Consider the following 20,871-nt stretch of genomic DNA (forward strand, 5'->3'; position numbering starts at 1 on the left):
CCTGAGAAGTGTCATGGCCGCACAAATTAAAAGGGGCATATTGTTCCTGCTGGCTAAAGGAACAGCCAGCCCTTCCCCCAGGATGCCTTCCCAGGATTCAGAGGAACACAGAGGACCTGAACAAGTCGCTGCCACAACCCTTAGCACCCCACGTGGCATCGGATCCCACATGTTAAAATCTGCCTCCTAAACTCAAGGTCAACTTCTCTCCTCAAGTCAGAAAACACACACAACAAAAGTCTCCAACAGATCTGGCAAACCATCCCTCTCCTGCTTAGCCAGGGAGGAAAGCCAACCTGCCAAGAGGTATGTATGAGAGACGCGTACGGAGGGAGCTGCAGCCCCACAGAGGACAAGAAACTCTACAACCAAAACAAGCCAGCTGAGGGGACCTTGCGTGATGCCACTGTTGAGACTTCATCAGGAAAACAGGGCTACATCATATCTTTAGGCTTGATAGACGAAAAGTGCCAACAGGAGGGCTGCTGGAGTCAATAGCCAGGACCAGTCCCCTCAGTCTCTACAAGGGCCCGGTCATTCGCTGAAACCTCATGGTAGCTGCTCTTCTGCCCAGGGACAGCCACAGATCACTATCCTAATAGTGAGGTCTGGCCACCAAACTGGATTGGGAAAGCTGGAAGAAAAAGTCAGGCAGGGCTACTGGTGAAGGGGAGGCAGTCATCAGAAAAACAGGTTTCTCCCAAAGAATAAAAACAAGCCCCACCCGAGGCAGGAATGGTTCCATTCAGAAGGGACCCAGAGGGCCAGAAACCCCCTAGGGAGTTTCTCTTGAAGGTGGGGTGGGGCAGAGAGCAAAGACAGACAGGTCAGAGGAAGAAAGTCTCCACGCCTGCCCATGAAAGGCCTCACAGTGAGCCCCTGCAGATGTACATATCTGGGGGCTGACCCAGAAACTCCATTCATCTGGGAGCCGAGGAACCCCTCAAAGCCAGGGCAAATAAGCCATTAAGAGAACATGTATACAGTACCTACTGTGTACCAGGCTATCCACACCCAGGCCTTGCCAGCTTTTAGTTTGGCAAAACCTGCCCATCCAGCTTGTTGGGACAAATTCCTAGGCAGGCAGCACGGCCTGTAGGAAAGACATGTGAGAGTCACAGAATGGCACCCCATTTGTGCTTTCTCCAGACACAGTAACACCAAGGTGTGGCTTGTTAGGAAAGGGAACCCGGGCTCCCCAGGAGCTTCCTTCACCTCCCCGTCTTCATGACACCAGAGTGCCCTTTTCTAGGCTTCTGTATAAGCTCTTCTGGTAAAACCAGACTAAGTGAGGTCAGAGGAGAACAAGGAAGACTTTGGCCGAGCAGGGATGGGGGGGGGGGGGGGACTGGGAGAACAACTCACCTAAAGGGGTCTCTGGAGGTGAAGTAAGCTGGGACAGACAAGTAACTCCCCATCTTCTTCCCACAGCAGATAAACAGGCTCAGCTGCAAACCCGTCTGGGAGCGCCTCAGGCTGGCTGCAGTCGGCCACCATGACAGGCTGGTTCCCGGCACCTTGGGTTGGAGCCGGCTGCCCGGTGCTCACCTCTGCCTCCGAAGCAGCAGGAGAGAGAGGATTCCAGGCCCCTGGCTCCTTGGCAGATTCCCGCAGGGGCACATGGCTGGCAGTCTCCTCCCCAGAATCTCGGGAGCTCCGTGGCCCCCCGAGGCTCCGGGAGGAGTACCTCTCTTCAGAGGCTAGAGACACACAGGCATTCTGGGGAAGGGGCTGGTGACTGGCTACAAATGAGATGCTGCTGTCAAGTCAGTCCGGTCCTTCAGTCCCACCCACCCTGAATGAGGGAGGGAGGAAGAGGAGGAGCTCGGGCAGAACCGAGGTGTGTGGTTGGAGCAGCTGTTAGGAAACAGACCTCGCATCAAGGGGTGGAGCCGGGGCGGGAGCGAGGCTGCAGGCAAGCGCCACAGACAATAACTGGAGCTGGCTGAGCGTCCACCGCACAGCGCGCAGGACAGGCAGCGCAGGGGGGTCAACACATCAGAGTCTAATGTCACCAGCCTGAAGAGCTGCCTACAGGGCGCTAACTCTGCCGAGGGGTTAAAAACACAGGATGACAGCTTCGGCAGAGCTACACCTACAGGAGGGGGACCCTCCAGCTCAGGAGGCTGTTCCCCAGAAACATCCACAGATCTGGGCTGGTCTCTGTTCTCTTCTGGTGTTGGGACTCCCATTCATCTACTCCCTCTGCCTGATCTGGGGACAGCCTCAAGAGACTGGTCATTTACACTCTGGGGCAGGGCTGTGCTGCCTTCCTGAATGGTTTCCACTCCAGATTCCCTGAGCTCCTTCCCTGACTCTCAGTGTAAACTGAAATAACTCCTTCCCAAGTTGCTTTTGGTCATGCATTTATCACAGCAACAGAGAGGAAACTACAAAAGTGTCACATGGTAACCCTGCTTCCTAACTGAGAGCCCAGCAGGTGGAGGAGAGAGTGACCTGAGGTGCCTGGGAGAGAGAGCGCAGGCCTAGCTAGGTATCTGGAATGGGAGCAGACCTGAGAGCCCCAGCTGTGGGCTGACCAAGCCAGGTCCTGCATGAAGAAGGTCTTCTCTCCCCCAGTCTACAGGGTTACACTGGACAAGACTAGGGACCCCCGTCCCCAAGACCTTGATGGACACAGGGTTGTGACACAGGCTGTTTCCCACCAGGTATACACACCTCCCCACTAGAAAGAGCTGAAGTCACCTGGTAGTTCCTATCTGTCACTCACTGTACAGTGTGACAGGAAAGTCCACCCAGAAGTGATTCATGGGTTACAAGGGGATGATTTCTCTCTTCTTCAGCTGGGCACAGACCATGAGCGTGAGGAGAGACAGCTCGCACCGAGCATGTGGCATGTTCCAGCCCCAGTTAACAGCTTGCCACATATTCACTATCACTTTTAAATGGCCTTTGTTCAGCATACATGTTGCACCCACTGAACAGATGTCAAAACCAAGGTTCTGAGGAGGTTGTTGACAGCTTAAAGACAAACAGTCTGTAAACAGTGAAGGTAGATTTCTACCTCAGTAAGAATGCCCATCGCAGGGGTCAGAAGACTTCTGTAAAGGTTAGAGGACAAATATTTTAGGTTCTATAGGTCACATAGACCCTGTCACCGCTATTCAGTATTTCAACATCTCAGCATCCTCAGTAAAATAGAAACAAATAGATCTGGCTATGTTTCAATAAAACTTTATTTGTGGACACTGATAATAATTCTCATATGCCATGAAATAGTCTTTGGCTTTTTAATTTATTTACCCTGTCAAGAATTTAACAATGTAAAAATTGGAGCTAAAGAAATAGCTCAGTGGTTAAGAGCACCAGCTGCCCTTTCAAAGGTCCTGAGTTCAATTCCCAACATCCGCATGGTGGCTCACAACCATCTGTAATGGGAAAAATACCCATATAAATAAATAAATCTTTTTTTTTTTAAATGTAAAAATCAAAGGCAGTACAGAAACATGGTTTAAAAGTGGCTTTGAGTGCCGGGTGTGGTATCCTAGCAGAGACAGGTGGAACTCTGAAGCCAGACTGGAGGATCTAGAGAGTTCCAGGCCAGCCAGGCTGCATAGTATAGTGAAACCCTGTCTGTAAAATAAAATAAACATTTTGGCATCTGCACTGGATGCTGAATTTGGGTCTGTGTATCTACCACTGCAGACAATATACTCCTGCTCCGGAGGCAGGGAGGTGAGCACTGGGTGGGCACTTAGCCCGCACCTCAACTGCTCGCAACATTTCGTGTAAATTACCTTTGACCCCTACTATATGACAGTACTGTACCCCCCTCACACCCTTCTCTTTGCAGAGGAATGAACTGAGGTACAGAGAGGTTAAACTGCTTACCTGAAGTCATCTCACTGAACAAACAAGATGGGAAGCCAGGGTTTGAACCTAAGCTAGACAGTATAGGCTGTGCTCTATCTACCATGCTGTACTGGGGAGTGCAGCTTGGGCCTAGAGCCAGACTGTCTGGGTTTGAATGCAGCAATGCACTTAAGCCCTTGGCACTAAGTCTGGGACACATGAAGAGTTGATGAATGTTAGCTGTTAATATCATTAAGACTACTGTTCAACTTCTGTGCTAGCTATGTGGCCCTTAGAAAGCTCCTGCCTGTCTGAGCTTTCGGTTAGGTCTCTAAATAGCTTCCAGCTTCAACATTTTTCATTCCGATGAGGTGCCGGTGGGCTCCCTGTTTTCCTTGGGTCTCAAGTTGAGACTGAATCTCTTGAGCCAGCCTTGAAGGAATTGGGATCTTGGCTGGGGGCCACGCAAGAGCCAAAGGGACTGAGACGCAGTGGAAGGGAAGTAACACAGAAGACACTGAGAGGACTGCCACAGGCTGGCAGCTTCCTCCGAGTGACAGAGCCCAGATATACTTACGCTCCCCCGTAATTCCATCAGGCAAGGGGGAAGCCCCTGGTTAAATCTGAACTGGCATCTAATTGCATCCTTTGATTTCCATCTGATGAATGGAGTGTACGTGGAAGAGAATGCAAGGCACAGAGCGGGCCAGGGAGCTCCTGAGCATAACTCCTTTTGACATTTCACACAGCTCTGCTGCTCCAGTGGCTTCGGGCAGCAGTGAGTCGGTGTCTAGGAATGCAGGCAGGAGGCTGCAGGCTTTTTATCTTCCCACTCTTCTTACAAAGGATTTGGTGGGTGGACTAGTGGGGGACTAATAAGAGGATTTCTCAGCGGCCATGTGAGTGCCTCCTCCCTGGCAGCGCAACAGCCATCTCCCCGTGTTCAGAGCTGAAGTGGAAGCCCCTCCCAGGAGGAATCTATCTACCCCCATACGTCTGGCTTTCAGGAGGTGCCTTTAAAGGATTGATCACCAGATGTAGGGAACAGCTATTCAGCTGGCGACTCAGATAGAGCTATTCTTTCAGGCCAACTGTAAAGGGTCCAAACCACTCAGAACTTGGAGGTGAAAAGTCACACTGTGGGTGTACTTTTTCCACACATGCCCAAGGCAACTGCAGGGACCCTGGGAATGGTAACCGTCGCCGGGATAAAACATCAAGATGGTGCTAATCTCCAGTACACTTCGAAAGCTGGAAACCATTAACCAGAACCAGATGACACTCCAAAGAGCCTGCATTTGGGACAGGCTGGAGAACAGCATTCAGAGATGACAGCCCCAAGTGACCATCCTTGAGAGATGTGGTAAATTAATGACTCACCCCATCCTCAGCCTGTACGAAAGCTCTGGACAACGGATCCGAAGCACTGGGACCTGTGCTTGCTGCACCAGGGAAAGGCTGCTTGTGGCTTGCTGCACGTCTTTAGACCGAGTTGGGAACTACTTGAGCATGCCGGGCAAACACTCCGGGTTTGTATATCTGGAGCTCTCTTTTTATTTTTTTAAAGAAAAATTTAAATTTTGAAACAGGATCTCACAATGTAGGCAGGACTTGCTTGTGGTCCTCCTGCCTCAGCCTCCTGAAGAGATACAGCCCCCCCCCCCCCTGTGTGTGCTGTCACAGCTTTCTGGAGACTTGCGTCTCCTTGCTGCTTAGCAAAGCCATTCCTCCAACAGGCTACTTCTCTGGTCTCTGCTCCTCCCCTCCCCAGGTCACTCTAGACTTTGGAAGTGCCCAGAACACTTAGAGAATGCCGTGATAGTTTTATGTCAACTTAACACAAGCTAAAATTATCAGAGCAGGGAACCTCAATTAAGAAGATGCCTCCATAAGCAGGTGTGGTAGCACACGACTTTAATCCCAGTACCCAGGCATCAGAGTCTCTGAATTCAAGGCCAGCCTGGTTTATAGAATGAATTCAAGGACAGCCAGGGCTACACAAGAAACCCTGTCTCAAAAAACAAAAACAAAACCCAAACCACCCCCACTCCACCCCACCCCCCCCCAAAAAAAAAGAAAAAGAAAATGCCTCCATAAAAATCAGGCTGCAGGCAAGCCTATAGGGCATTTTCTTAATTAGTGATTGATGTGGGAGGCCCCTTTACACCTTGACCACAACCCTTCCGTGGTCTTGGGTTCTATAAGAAAACAGGCTAAGCAAGCCAGTCATGGGGAGCAAGCCAGCAGGAAGCACCCCTCCAGGTTTCCGTCTGGCTTCCTTCAGTGATGGACTATGCTGTGGAAGTGGACGCCAAAGAAGCTTTTCCTCCCCTTCGTGATTTTTGGTAACTGTGTTTCATCACAGCAAGAGACACCAGGGGCTCCCTCCCTGCCTGCTTATGTGCATCACCTTTGGAGTAGTCCCTCAAGCAGCACGGACAAGGCGCTGTCATTTACACTCTGATAGGCTGCCCTGACCACACCTGGCTTCCCTCAGCTGCTCCCAAAGCTCTGCTCTTCGCTCCTTCTACAGCCTCCTATGCCTTCATCCGACATCATGCCTATCTCCTACTACAGCCTCCAATGCCTTCATCCGACATCATGCCTATCTCATTCTACAGCCTCCTATGCCTTCATTCGACATCATGCCTATGACTTTTCTTTTCTCTCACCCAATTATAATGGAACTCTTTCTCCTCTAGGAAGGGCTTCCTGCTCATGTTCCCAAGCCCATCACACACAAGCAAGGTCCTGTGTCCATGCCTGTCCACTGCCGTATCAAAATACAAGAGGGTAGGTGCTAGGTTCTAGGTTTTGGCAGGACCCAAGCCTACCCATGTGTTCAGCCTAGTGAGGCTGAGCCACCTCTCTTGTCCACATAACTCTAGGCTCTTACTGTGAGAGAGACTACAGTCCTACAGGAAACATAGATGATAATTAACATTGATAAAGCATTTTCAGTTCACAAAGGATTTTAGTCCCTCACATGCAGTAGGGCAGGGCAGGCCAGCTCAGAGATGCCAGGCAAGCCATTCACGTTTATACTGCCAGGAAGTACAGAGCTGGGATAAAAGCAGTGTTTGCTGATTTAAAATCTCAAGGCCTTTCCTCTATTCAAACCCAATCAAACATTTGGGAATCCCACCTCTGCAGCACAGGGGCTACACTGACAGATATGCTGAGGTCTTGGATCCTACATCTATACTGTGAGGATAAAACAAAAGAAAGAGTATCAGGCTCTTGGGAAATCCATGAGAAAATTTCACCACCGGCAAATCCCTGAGAACTAGAAATACCAACTTCCTCCATAGCCTAAGCAACCGGCTCCTCTCCCAGCTGTTCACTGCCCACCCTGCCCATCATCTGCCCAGAACTTCTGATGAACTCACTGAAAGAAAAAAAAAATCATAAATTTAATTTTTCTGTTAAAAACAAAACTGGGCCAGTCAGTGACTTCTATTTCTATTTGATAGCAGATTCGCATGGCCAGACAGAGTGATTAGACCTTGGGTGTCACCGCCACTCTCCGGGTTCTCTAGAGCCACATGAGTGGCTGCATCACTGTCCCTCCCTTTCAGTGCACGAGAATGACCTTCTCTAATAATCAGGTCACGGCATATAACGGGGTGGCGCTGTTGAACATGTTGCGGTTTGCCATTCCTAATTTCAGCTTACATTCTACCCAGAAGCCACGCTGTCCTCTCTTCTTCCTGTAATAGCTGATTAGTGTGCTGTCTTAGTCATGGCTGCTGGGACCACAGCCTGAGCTCAGCCTCAGTCAGCCTGGGCAGCATACGTAACTGCACCCCATACCTCACCCTGGAAGGCGAGTGCTCCAGAAGTGTAGGTATTTAGTCTTCAGACTAGAAAACATGGAGACCCACGAGATAGACACTGAGGCAAGCTTGTTATGCATGCACATGTTCTCATTACATTTCTCACTGTAAGGACGGCTACCTCCGTTTGTTTGTTTGTTTGAATACAGGGTTTCTCTGTGTAGCCCTAGCTATCCTGGAATTCACTACGTAGACCAGGCTGGCCTTGAGCTCAGTAATCTGACTGCTTCCACCTCCTGAATGCTGGGATTAAATGGTGCATCACTGTTGCACCTCCTTTTTCCATATGAAGAAATGAAGACTGGGAATGTTGTTCAGAGTCTCATGAGTAAAACTTGACAAGGTTGGGATCTAACTCGAGTCTCTGAACTCCGGCTCTGGCACACTTAAGTTGCTGCAAACAGCTGTTCTGTACTTGCTACTTGGTCATGGTGAGATCTTTCAAGGTGTGGTTGAGGAACAGCTATCTGGATCCCACTGGGAAAGCGAGGCTATCCCTGGCACCACCCAGCCACACAGCACCCGAGGTTCTGAGGGTGAGGGAAAGAATCTGAATTTTATATTACATCTTCGTTGTTGTTTTGAGACAGGGTCTCTCTGTGTAACCCTGGCTGTCCTGGAGCTCCACCTGCCTCTGCTTCCTGGGTGCTGGGTGGGACGAGAGATGTGGACCACTCCCCCAGCCTGTGCACCAAACCTCTATTTTTAAACAACACCTAGTGGTTCTGATCCACATGGACACTGAGGACTCCACCCTACTCTTTCCCAGGCACTTCTCCATTTGATTTCACCTCACTGTCACAGTAACCCTAGAGTCGGACAGAATAGCCACTCGCACTCCCTCACTGCAGATGAGGATGCACAGGTAGACAGTTCATTTTATTCTGGAGGCAGCTTGGTCACTGTCAGGGTTAGAGCTGCTTAAACCTTGATGTAATGGGGACTTCACTTTCCTGATGTGTTATTACTCATTTGAAACTTCATGGTAGCCGTCTCCCTCTTTCTTCAACAACAGTGTATGGAGACATGGCTACTCTGCCCGGACTGAGCCGTAGATGTAACTCAGCGACAGAGCTGTTTTCTAGTATGTATGAGGTGCTGGGTTCCATTCCAGCAACACATGCATGCGCACGCAAGCGAGCTCAAACAAATGTGTGCTGCCAACTTCAAAACCAGTTGTTGCTTCTAAAAGAGTCATTCACTGAGGGAGTGGGACATCGGACTGATCCAATCACAAGTGCTTCAGAGCACTGTCAGGAAGGCCTAGCCAGAATGTGACAGAGACACAGAAGTAAATAGCCTTAATTTATGTCTGACATGGATGCCTGCGGCTGTGTGAGGAACATGAAAAAAAAGAGAATTTGTGGCCGGGTGTGGTGGCACATGCCTTGCATCCTGGTACTCAGGAGGTAGAGACAAGAGGATCTCTCAGTTTGAAGCCAGCCTAATCTACACAGAGAATTCCAGGACAGCCAGAGCTATGTAGAGAGACCCTGTCTCAAATCCCTGCCCCAGAAAAGAGAATTTGTTAGCACCCCTCTAACACTACCCAGGGAGAGAGAAAGCACAGTGGACGGCTATAGCAGCAAAGGCACGCCAGGGTTCAATGACCACATTATAGACAGAGGTCTTTTTTTGTTTGCGTTTGTATTTTTTGAGACAGGGTTTCTCTGTATATTCTGGCTATTCTGGAACTCACTGTGTAGACCAGGCTGGCTTCGAACTCAAGAGATCTGCCTGCCTCTGCCTCCCGAGTGCTGGGATTATAGGTGAGTACCATCACTACCAGCCGGCTATATACAGAGGTCTTATTCTATTGTCCATTTCAGAAGGAAAGCTCTTGCCCGGGGCAATGTCGCACAGTAGAGATGGTGAGGGTGCATACAGGAAGGAGTTTATTCAAGTTCTCTAAAACACCATTCCAGAAAGGCACCATTCAACCCTGAGACTGCTCCGTTCTAGGTAGTCCGCTACGCCATGGGGCACAGAGGTAGATTAGATATCGTCCCACCCTTGGAAAACTATACCTGAAGACTGCAGCTGGGTGTGCAAACAAACACCGAAGGGGATAGAGTATGAGGAAGATAACAAGGAGGTTGAAAAAACTCTCCTCTGATTGGTGGGGCTGGGGGTCGGGGTGGGGTTCCTCCAGAGGAGGTGCTGTATCAGCTGACGAAGCAGGCTGATTGCCAGGCAGACAAGAGGCTCCAAGCTTGAAGGAACAACATAACCCTGAGCATATCACACTGGAGCCCATACTTAAGCAGTGACCACAAAGGAAGCAGGGATGGTAAGGAGTGCAGACCACTGTGTACCAGGCTGGGGCAATTGGGTAATTAAAGACACTCACAGGCAACTGGGGTGGTGGGGTGGCTATTTATCAGAAGCAAGCAGGGGCTCCCAATGGCCAGGACATAAAGGCTGAGGCACCAAGGACAATATGCATTATCAGGTGCTGGCTTAGTTCAAGTCTACAGCTAGCTCTGCTATGTTCACACCAAGTTTGTTTGCCAACCACTGTTCATCACCAGTAGACAATGCCCTTGTCCTGAGGCCACATCTCTATGGACCTGCTCATTTTAACCACTAAGTTCATTAAGAATCAGATGGTGGCCCCTACAGATTATCATGAACTGTTGTTCTGTAACGCTAATGCTAGGAAATTCAGGGGGTGAGATGTGGCTCTCTGAAGCCCAGCACATAATCAACTGTAACTCTTCTTCCAGGAGATCTAATGGCCTCTTCTGATCTCTGCAGGCAGCAGGCGAGGACATGATGCAGACATACATGCAGGCAAAACACCCATGTACGTTATTTAGATGTAACCTGCAGAACTGGAGTTGCAGACAGCTGTGGGTGCTGAGAACTGAAACAAATGCAGATCTTCTGCAGGAGCCACAAGTGACCTTAACCACGGAGCCATCACTCCAGCCTCTAACTTAAAAACTTCACAAAACGACAGCAAACAATGTTTGACATTCAGTGTCAGAGCCTTCATTCCCACAGACATTCTTCTGACTTCTTCTGGGAGAAAGAAATCCTTTCACCATACCAACATATCTCTGAGGCGATGCCCACAGCGCCATTAGAAGACCTGAGATCCTTCCCTGACTGACAATGGCTTACTGTGTGATCTCAGTCAAGCCTTTAAACCTCTCTATGCTTCTTCTTTGTTAAAAGAATTAAGGTGAGAAAACAATTCCACGCCCTTTAGGTCAATGCTAAAAGAAGCAATGGTAGTCAGAAGAAGGTGGACCTGTCTATGGCTGGCATCTTGGTGAATCAACCTAATCTGGGCCTGGGGTTTTGACCTTAGGTCTAGAAACACTCTCACCCAGAGACATGCTTTGATGGTTTATCAACATCACTGTCTACCTACAGGCTGACAACTGAAATCAGTGTGCCCAAATCCCTGGCATAGGTAGGACTTCGAGACCTACACTGGGCAGTGAGGTGCTCACACTTAGAGCCCACCCAATCCAATTGTGATGCTGAGGTGGGAACATCAACTGACTCACGCCTAAGAGTTTAAAACCAGCCTGGGCCACACAGTAAAACCCTCTCTCAAAACAAACAAACAAAAAAGAAAAGAGAAAGAGAAAAAAGAAAAAGAAAAAAAAAAAGACCCCCCAGGGGCTATCAGAAGAACTGTCACAGAGATCTTTACTTTGGCCAAACTAGCCCTGCCTATAACGTAGAACCCAGCTTGGTTGCAGCCAGGCCACACTCAGCAACCTGATCCAGGCAAAGGGATCACGGCTCACTTCTAGTTCACTGTTGGCCACTTACTTGTCTTTACTTCTGTTCTGTTTGCTTATGACAGGATCTCACGAACCCCAGTGTGGGCAGTGAAGGTAACCCTGAGTGTGTGAAGTCCTGAGTGGGTGTGTGTTGTTGACATGACACAGACATTTGAGGACAAAGCCTTAGACACAAAGGAAACTGGCAAAGGCTCACTGTCCCCTGTCACCTCAGTGAGGCTCAAGTGACTGCAACACCATCCTCTGTTCTGACTCTAAATGCTGACAGCGTGTGTGGAAAATGTTCACCTTTGATTGCTTTCCTGGGTGTTCATGGCCTGAAGCCTGCTCCCCTATGGAGCCTGCTCCTACTGCGATCAGCTAAGCCCCTCCTTGTCCATCTGTATGGAATAACCCTGCCTCTCTGCTTACCTCTATGTAACAATGCACTACCGTATTCAGCTGTAGGTAATACCTGCTCCCCTATGGAGCCTGCTCCTACTGCGGTCAGCTAAGCCCCTCCTTGTTCATCTGTATGGAATAACCCTGCCTCTCTGCTTACCTCTATGTAACAATCCACTACCGTATTCAGCTGTAGGTAATTCCTCTTCTGTGTCCAACTCCATATAATAAACATTCTGAGCTTCTAGGTGCTTCTCTGTCGCAGAGCCCAGCTTTTCTGTCCATGTGTCTGTTACTTCTTCATGCCCTTGTCACACAAGCCAGGGTTCTAGGCTACAAGCGGTGGCAGCCTCCAGGCTGGCCTCAAACTCACTGTGTAGCTAAGGCTGTCTCTAATACTCACCTGATGGTTAGTCGTTTTACTTAATTTACTTTTTGTCAACTTGACACCAGCTGGTGGCATCTGGGAAAGTGGAGCCTCTACTGATAAGCTATTCTCATGAGCCTGGCCTGTGGATGAGTTTGAGGGAGCACCTTCTTGACTAGAGACTGATGTGAGGGGCCCAGTCTACTGTGACAGCAGGCTGAGCAAGCCATGGAGAGCAAGCCAGTGAGCAGCATCCCTCCACACTCTTAGCTTCAGTTCCTGCATTCAGGTTCCAGTCCTAACTCCTAAGGGACTAGGTGTGCGAGTGTAAGATGAAACAAACCCTTTCCCACCCGAGTTGCTTTTGGTCACATTTACTACAATTTAGAAATTGTGTGGGCTAGGGCAGCTGAACTCATTCCTCTTCCCCCGCTCTTCTTCTTCTTCTTCTTCTTTTTTCTTTTTAAAGATTTATTTATTATATGTAAGTACACTGTAGCTGTCTTCAGACACACCAGAAGAGGGCATCTGATTCCATTATAGATGGTCGTGAGCCAACATGTGGTTGCTGGGATTTGAACTCAGGACCTCTGGAAGAGCATTCAGTGCTCTTAACCGCTGAGCCATCTCCCCAGCCCCCTCCCCTGCTCTTCTTTCCAGTGGTCCCCAGGTACCCAGGGCTTGCTCCAGTCTGACCTGTACCTACAAAGAACTGCAGCTCAAGGCTGCTGGGGAGCGGCTCCCTAGGCCTCTGGACTTCCCCCACTGTAGGGCAGCTCCTCTGAAAGCCGAAGACAAAGGTTACTTCTTTTTTTTTTAATATTTTTATTACATATTTTCCTCAATTACATTTCCAATACTATCCCAAAAGTCCCCCATAGCGCCCCCCCCTTCCCTACCCACCCATTCCCATTCTTTTGGCCCTGGCATTCCCCTATATTGGGGCATATAAAGTTTGCAAGTCCAATGGGCCTCTCTTTCCATTGATGGCCGACTAGGCCATCTTTCGATACATATGCAGCTAGAGACAAGAGCTCCNGGGTTCTGGTTAGTACATCATGTTGTTCCAACAATAGGGTTGCAGATCCCTTTAGCTCCTTGGGTACTTTCTCTAGCTTCTCCATTGGGAGCCCTGTGATACATCCAATAGCTGACTGTGAACATCCACTCCTGTGTTTGCTAGGAAAGGTTACTTCTTACCTGACCTCACAGACAATTTTCCAAAACCCAGTATCTTGAACCAATTCCTCCCCGCCATCTATGGGAGCTGCAGTCATTCAGGGAAGGATGTGAAGTGGAAAGCGGAAGTGCAGGAAAGGCCACACTTACATCACAGCTTGGGCAATTCTTTCAACAATCTCTGCTTCCTAGGCCAAGGATATGTTGCTGGTGACAGAATGAGGGACAAAACCTCCCTGAAAGTCCCTGAAGGCCTTTACCATCAGGAGTCATAGGGTATCAGAGCAGAGATAATTGCATAGATAAGCCTAAAACTACAAGAGGAGTTTCAAGGGAGAGGAATCCTGACATCTCTGAGCTGTCCAAGGAACCATCTGAACTATGTGCAGAGGCTAATTAGGCAAAGAGAGGAGGGGCTGGCAGTCCAGGCCCAGGGTGCAGAACAATATAAGCCTTGTCAGCAGGAAAGAGTAGTGAGACTCAGGCAGAGAGCAAGAGGCTCTGGGCACGGGCCTCTGTGGAGGTTTTATTTTTTTTATTTTATTTTATTTATTTATTTTTTTTTAGCAACCAGGAATATCCTGAAGCCTGTCACCTGCATGCTAGGTAAACTACCACTGAGCTGCATCCTCAGTACCATATTTTTAAATTTTACTCTTTAATGTGTTTAGGACACATACACTAAGTGAACATATATGTACCACAAGCATGTAATGCCAGAGAGGGCCAGCAGGGGCGCCAGATCCCCTAGAACTGAGTTACAGAGAGTTGTCAGTTGCCATGTGAGTGCTGGGAACTGAACTTAGGTCCTTTCAAGTGTTCTTTTCTTTTCTTTTCTTTTCTTTTAAGAGCTATTTATTTATTTTATGTATGTGAGTACACTGTAGCTGTACAGATGGTTGTGAGCCTTCATGTGGTTGTTGGGAATTGAATTTTTTAGGACCTCTGCTCACTCCGGTCAACTCCACTCACTCAGTCCCAGCCCAAAGATTTATTTATTATTATACATAAGTACACTTTAACTGTCTTCAGATGCGCCAGAAGACAGCATCAGATCTCATTACAGATGGTTGTGAGCCACCATGTGGTTGCTGGGATTTGAACTCAGGACCTTTGGAAGAGCAATCAGCGCTCTTACATGCTGAGCCATTTTGCCAGCTCCCCTTTCAAGTGTTCTTAACTCCCCAGTCATTTCTCCAGTTCCCAGAGGTGTTTTTGTTTTTGTTGTTACTGGTTTTTTTTTTTTTTGATTTATTTAATTTCTTTTTTTTCTTGGTTTTTCAAGACAGGGTTTCTCTGTGTAGCCTGGAACTTGCTTTGTAGACCAGGCTGGCCTACCTCTACCTCCTGATCTACAGAGATCTGCCTACCTCTACCTCCTGAGTGCTGGGATTAAAGTACCAGCCTGGGTACTTACATTTAATTATGTGTGTGGGTATATACATGTGAATAAAGTGGCTGAGGGATAAAGATGGCAGATCCCCTAGGACCGGGTTGTAGGCAGTTGGGAACTCTTTGACACAGGTCTGAAAATCGAATTCAGGTCCTCTGCAAGAACAGTCTTAACTGCTAAAGCATCTCACCCCCTCGGCTGCTTGAGAGAATGTGTGAATTAGGAGGCAGGAGAGTGGAGGGGAGACTGACAGCTGTGCAGGTGAGAGCTGACAACAGGAATGGGCAGAGATAAACAGAGAGGCTTGGGCTAGAGGCAATTCAGAAGCCAAGAGCTTTTCCAGCTTTTCCAGAGGACCCAAGCTCAGTTCCAGCCCCTCATCAGGTATCTCACGTGCATCTTTAACTCTAACTCCAAGAGATCCAACTCCTTCTTCTGGCCTCTAAGGACATCCCCACACATGTGGTAGATACACTAATACAGACACATGTAAATAAAAATAATAAAAGTAAATAAATCTTAGGCAAGTATGGTGTGGACACCTTTAATCCCAGCACTTGAGAGGCAGGGGCAGGCATCTCTGTGAGGTTGGTGTCAGCCTGGTTTGCACGGTGAGTTTTAGGGCAACAAGGGTTACACAGAGAAACCATGTCTCACAAAACAAAACAAAAGCCACGAACAACAACAAAATCCCAACTAACTAAATCTTAAAAAGAAAGGAGGAAGAAGAAGAGGAGGAGGAGGAGGAGGAGGAGGGAGGAAATATAAATAAACAGACCAAAACTGACAGGCTGGGCTATAAAGCATGAGGCACCAAGGACACTTGTGACGCAGGCGCATGTGGGATGGTGATGCCTGTCATTCAGGGAGTCTGGTTAAAGTGGGTGAGGAGCCAGCTTAAGGGAGACCATTGCAAGTTCCAACTGAGTCTAATGTATCTAGAAGATATCTGAATGACATGGCAGTGTTTGCCTGTGAGTTCCAGCTGCTTAGGAGGCTGAGGCACAATGATTGCTTGAAAACAATCTGGGCAATACTGTGAGACTCCATTTGAAAATATAAGAACAACAAAAGGGATGTGTTAGGTAGCTGGCAGGACATGCTGGGTTAGAGCTCGGAGGGGCGCTGGGGCAGGAGGCCCTCACTTCAGGGTCTGTGTGTCGTGGACAGCAGGAATCAGTGTGTTCAGGGAGAGGAGTGCACTACAGGGCCTCACCACAGGCCTGGGAGAAAAAGAAAACTGTAATGACCAGAGAGGCTGGAGGGAAACAAGAGCGTGTGTGGGCGTGATGGTTTAGGCCGACAATCCTGGCGCAGGAAGCTGAAGATGGTGGATGAGGTTGTGAGGAACTTTGCATGTGCGACCAATTTTAACCTGCAGAGCTCTCCTTGGTGGGGATTAGCCCCTTTGCATAAAGCAGGAAGCTGTGATTTAAGTCCCTGCAGCTGGACTCCAGGAACACTAATTCACTTTTCTGTGCCAATACCATAACCATATCCTCCACTGCCACCACGACCACTGCCACCACTGACTGAGTAGCCCTCAACCTAAATGCCCAGGCTCAGAACTGCTGCAGAGTTTTCAATTTGGGGGGATATGAACATAATCTTATAGGCTTATAGTTCACTTATGCTTCATGCTACCCTTCCACATTCAGCCTAAGGTAATCTTATGTAGTATTTTTAGTGTATCCGTCATACGAGGTCACGTGCATGAGGCTCATGCTAGCACTCAGAGGTGGGAGAGTTACATTCTGGATTGGGGACACACAGCTTGTACCTATACAGCTCACTTGGGAGGCCACGCAGGATGAAGGCTGAGAGGAGCCGGTGAACAGTCCTCTCTGCTACATCATTAAGAGCACGTATCACAGGAGCCAGAATGAATGGAGGTCAGACTGCAGTGCAGAGTCAGGGATGTTGGGTTCTGCTGTCCCTGGCTTTCTGGGTCAGTTATGGAACTGGGCTAGAACGTTACCTCTGCATCCCCAGTAGTGCCTAATCTCAGTGCCTTCACCAGCAGAGTACGCCTGGAGTTAAGCGGTGACATTGGATATGAGAAGCAAGCACTGTGCCTCTGCACTATACCCACTCTGGAATTTTCAGAGTGCTTTTTTATTATTTTTATTTTTGGAAATGGGTCTCTCTACATATACCTGGGTGGACTGGATATGTAGATCAGGCTGGCTTCTGCCCCCTGAATGCCAGGATTAAAGGCATATGCCACCCCCATGATGTGTTCATTCAGTCATCCTTAGTTACCTAGAAAGCTGGAGGCACGCTGCGTCTGGTGTTGTGCACTCTAGTGGCAGAGGAAGACCAATCTGTGAGCTCAAAGATAGCTGACCCGCCCCCACCTCTGCTGCCCCGCCCCCCACCTCTCCTGTCCCGCCCCCCACCTCTTCCCTTCTGCCTACCTAAGGCTACAAGCAAAGCAAAGTGCAAGGTTAAAGCACACTGAGGTCACATGCCACCACATCCCAGAGTTTCCAAAGGGAAGAGGAAGGCCCAGGTGTCCTTCCTTCCTTCCTTCCTTCCTTCCTTCCTTCCTTCCTTCCTTCCTTCCTGTCAGGCAGGCCCCAGTCAGCATTCAACAGCCAGCTTCAGTGGCTTGCCTGTTTGTGGTTTCCTCAGAGATAAACTGGATAAACAATCTTTTTCCTGAGACATCACAGGCAGTTCAGGCCTGGGCCAGCACCAGCAGTGACCAGCAGAGGGCAGAGTGGCTCCACAGCCTGCCAGCAGGAACCTAAGGCACGGAGTTGACAGGGCTCTTGCACTGGGGATGGCAAGAAGACTTCAAGGTTATCTGACACTAGCAAGTGCGTGGCTCACGTTGCAGAAGCAGAAATGGGGTTAAATGACATGCCCATAATACAGGACAGCATGCCAAGACTCACAACCGCAGGAGCCTGGGTTCAGATTTAGCTGGCTCTGCAGTGTTAGTAGGTAACTCTCACTTCTCTAGCTTTATTGTTATTTGCATCTGTGTGTCTGTTTATTTTGAAGCAGGGTCTCTCGCTTGGCAGCCATAAATCCACTGCCTTGGTGCTCAGACTACAGGCAGAAGCACCGTACCTGGCTTGGTTCTGGCATGTGCTTTTGAGACAAGGTCTTACTGTATAGCCTAGGCTGCCTCAGGTTCACATCACCCTGAGGCAGCCTCTCAAAGTGTTACAATTACAGGTGCCTATGAAAAATCCTGGCTGTTTATTTTGAAGTAGGTAAAACAAGCAACTCATTTACTGAGTTATCTTCAAGAGTAAATAAGCGACTGCTTGTAAAACAGTAAGGACAGTATCTGGCATGGAATGCTAGTTTGTGGTTCCCAGAACTGTAACTAGGATACCACACCTAAATGGGAACAATTGATATGGCTTGGCACTTCCGAGGTACCCGTTGCCAGTTGACTGTGACCCTAAAGTTTCTGATTCTCTGTCTGCTGCACCGTGCTGGACTCGCAAACGGAGCAGACACAGTGTGCTGCCTGATGAGATGAGTACCACCTTCCACTGGCATTGGCCTTACCCCAGAGGGCAGGCATGGACAAATGCTTCTTACAAGATACAGCTCAGTCTGTGCTTATCACCCTGAGAAAGGAGGCTAGACAGTCACCAGTGCCCTAGAGGTGGTAGGTTCCCTTCGTTAAGAGAGCTAGGGGCCAGATCCAACAATAGCAGTTCCCTTCAGGGCTGTGGAAGACTGACAGGCAGCTTCTCCTTCTTCTAGGACCCTGCTTAAAAGGCTAAACTTCCCCATAAAAGGAAACCACTAGCTGGAGAGATGGCTCAGCTGTTAAGAGCACTGACTACTCTTCCAGAGGTCCTGAGTTCAATTCTCAGCAACCACATGGTGGCATATAACCATCTGTAATGGGGATCCGATGCCCTCTTCTGGTGTGTCTGAAGACTGCATATATCTATGTCTATATCTATCTATCTATCTATCTATCTATATGATAAGTAAATCTTTAAAAAAGGAGGAGAAGGAGAGGGAGGAGGAAGAGGAAGAAGAGGAGGAAGAGGAGGAGGAAGCAGAAGAAGCAGCAGCAGAGCAGCAGCCACTGGGAAACAGGAAGTCGGGTTGTAGTGATCCATCCTGACAACCAGCTACTCCAGAGGCTTACACAGGAGGGTCTCAAACTTGAGATTAGCCTGAGAAGCGCATAGCTTGGACAACTTGGTCTCAAGATAGAATTCTATAAGGACCAGAGTCTCAGTTCAGTGGTAGAACAAACACCTTGCCCAGTATGTGAGGCCATGGGTCCAATCCCCAACAATGTAAACAACAAAATCCCCGAGAGGCTAGATGAGGCTAGGACATGCACATCTGTAGTCCCAAAGCTAAGGATACTGGAAGGATTCTGAGGCTAGCCTGAGTTACACTGCAACTCTACCTCAAAATTTTAAAAGGATTAGAGTGTAGCTCAGTTGGCAGAATACTTGCATTCTATGCAGCAAAACTCTGGCTCAATCAGCACAGCATAAGCTAGGATTGGTGGCACACACCTGTAGTCCCAGCACTCACGTGGGGAGGCAAAGAGGATCAGAAAAGTTCAGCCTCATCCTCAGATACATGCACAAGTTCAAAGCCAGCCTGGGATATGAGAAGCTATTAAAAAGAAGGGGAGAGGGCTGGAGAGATGGCTCAGTGAGTAAGAGCACTGACTGCTCTTCCAGAGGTCCTGAGTTCAATTCCCAGCAACCACATGGTGGCTCTCAACCACCTGTAATGGTTATCTGATGCCCTCTTCTGGTGCATCTGAAGACAGCTACAGTGTACTCACATACGTTAAATAAATAAATTTTATATAAAAAATTTTAAAAAAAGAAGAAAGGGAGGGGAAAAAAAAGAAGGGGAGGGGAACAAGACAGACAGATGGGACAGTCGGGTCACCATTCACAGTTCCACAGGCTAACTTCAGCTGTGTTGAACATGTGCTCTGTCTGATTCCACTCTTGGCCCCAGGAGGGGCCTAGGCCAGGAGCTTCAGAGAACAGTTCCAGATTTAGATTCAATGGCACTGTTCAAAGAAAAACAGGCCAAAGCCAGGCAGTGGTGGTGCATACCTTTAATTCTAGCACTTGGGAAGCAAAGGCAGTCAGATCTCTGAATTCGAGGCCAGCCTGGTCTACAGAGTGAGTCTAGGACAGCCAGGGCTTGTTACACTGAGAAACTTTGTCTTGAAAGAAAAAAGAAAAAAGAAAAAAGAAAAAAGGAAAAGGGAAAAAGGAAAAAGGAAAAAGAGGAAAAGGAAAAGAAAGGAAGAAAGAAAGAAAGAAAGAAAGAAAGAAAGAAAGAAAGAAAGAAAGAAAGAAAGGGAGAAAGAAAGGGAAAGCAGGCCAGAGGCACACAGTTTAAACGGGACCTGTGGGAAGGAGAGGAAAGAGAACAAGGGATGGTCAGAAGAATCCTGGCCAACCTGCCCAATGCCCTGAGCTACTTCCAGGAGGCCTGTGAGCTGGACTTGACCCAACAGGCCCAGGCTCCAGTCTGAAGATGTCCTGGGCACTGGAGAACCCAAGGAAGGGTCTCAGAGGTGGAACTACAGACGTCATTCTAGGTCACCATGAAACACAGTGAAGGAGGGGAGGGGTGGAGGTTGGACCAAATCCCAGCAGTCTCTTCATTCAAAATCTAGCCTCACCCAGGGAGAACAAAGGTGTTGAGGGGAGCCATCTGCTTCCTGTTCTTTAACTGTGGCCCAGCTGGGAAGAGCAGGGCTGGACAGAAGTCATGAAGAACGAACTTCCCTCCACAATACAGAGGGAAGGGAGATCCTGCCTCCCACAGGCCTGTACCAGAGACTCTAAACCTCACCAGAGCTGCAGGAGAGCTGGGTGAAAAGACTGGAAAAGACAATTATTCAGGCTCCTTATCCCCACATCCTCCTTAGCCCAGGTGGCCCCTGAGGTCAAACAAATAGCCCTTCCCAGCCCTAAAGGACTTTACCTGACTTGGGCAAAAGTAAAATTGGATCCAAAAGACTGCTATGCTCCTCAGGGCAAATGATTCTGCTCTGTGGAAGGTCCCATGGCATCCCAGTTCTACCATGAGAAAGTTCATAAGATGAGAGCTATCTCAGAACTAGGCAAAGCAGCAATCAGCAGGAACTGGTATTCTATCCCCCCCCCCCCCCCC

General features: G+C 48.7%; 1 protein-coding gene across 2 annotated transcripts in view; it reads right to left on the minus strand.

Moving 5' to 3' along the window:
* Limk2 (LIM domain kinase 2) overlaps window positions 1-20,871 on the minus strand; it is a 68,156-nt gene that overhangs the window by 28,636 nt on the left and 18,649 nt on the right. The window contains exon 1 of one of the 2 annotated variants that reach the window (XM_021176298.2): window positions 1,366-1,832. The exons of the other annotated variant lie outside the window; for it this stretch is intronic. Coding sequence (XP_021031957.1) covers window positions 1,366-1,418 — 53 coding nt within the window. The 5' untranslated portion in view covers window positions 1,419-1,832. Of the gene's footprint in view, window positions 1-1,365; window positions 1,833-20,871 lie in introns of those variants that run through there. 2 annotated transcript variants of the gene reach the window in all.

The sequence above is a fragment of the Mus caroli genome, chromosome 11 (assembly GCF_900094665.2).
Source record: "Mus caroli chromosome 11, CAROLI_EIJ_v1.1, whole genome shotgun sequence".
Lineage (NCBI taxonomy): Eukaryota > Metazoa > Chordata > Mammalia > Rodentia > Muridae > Mus > Mus caroli.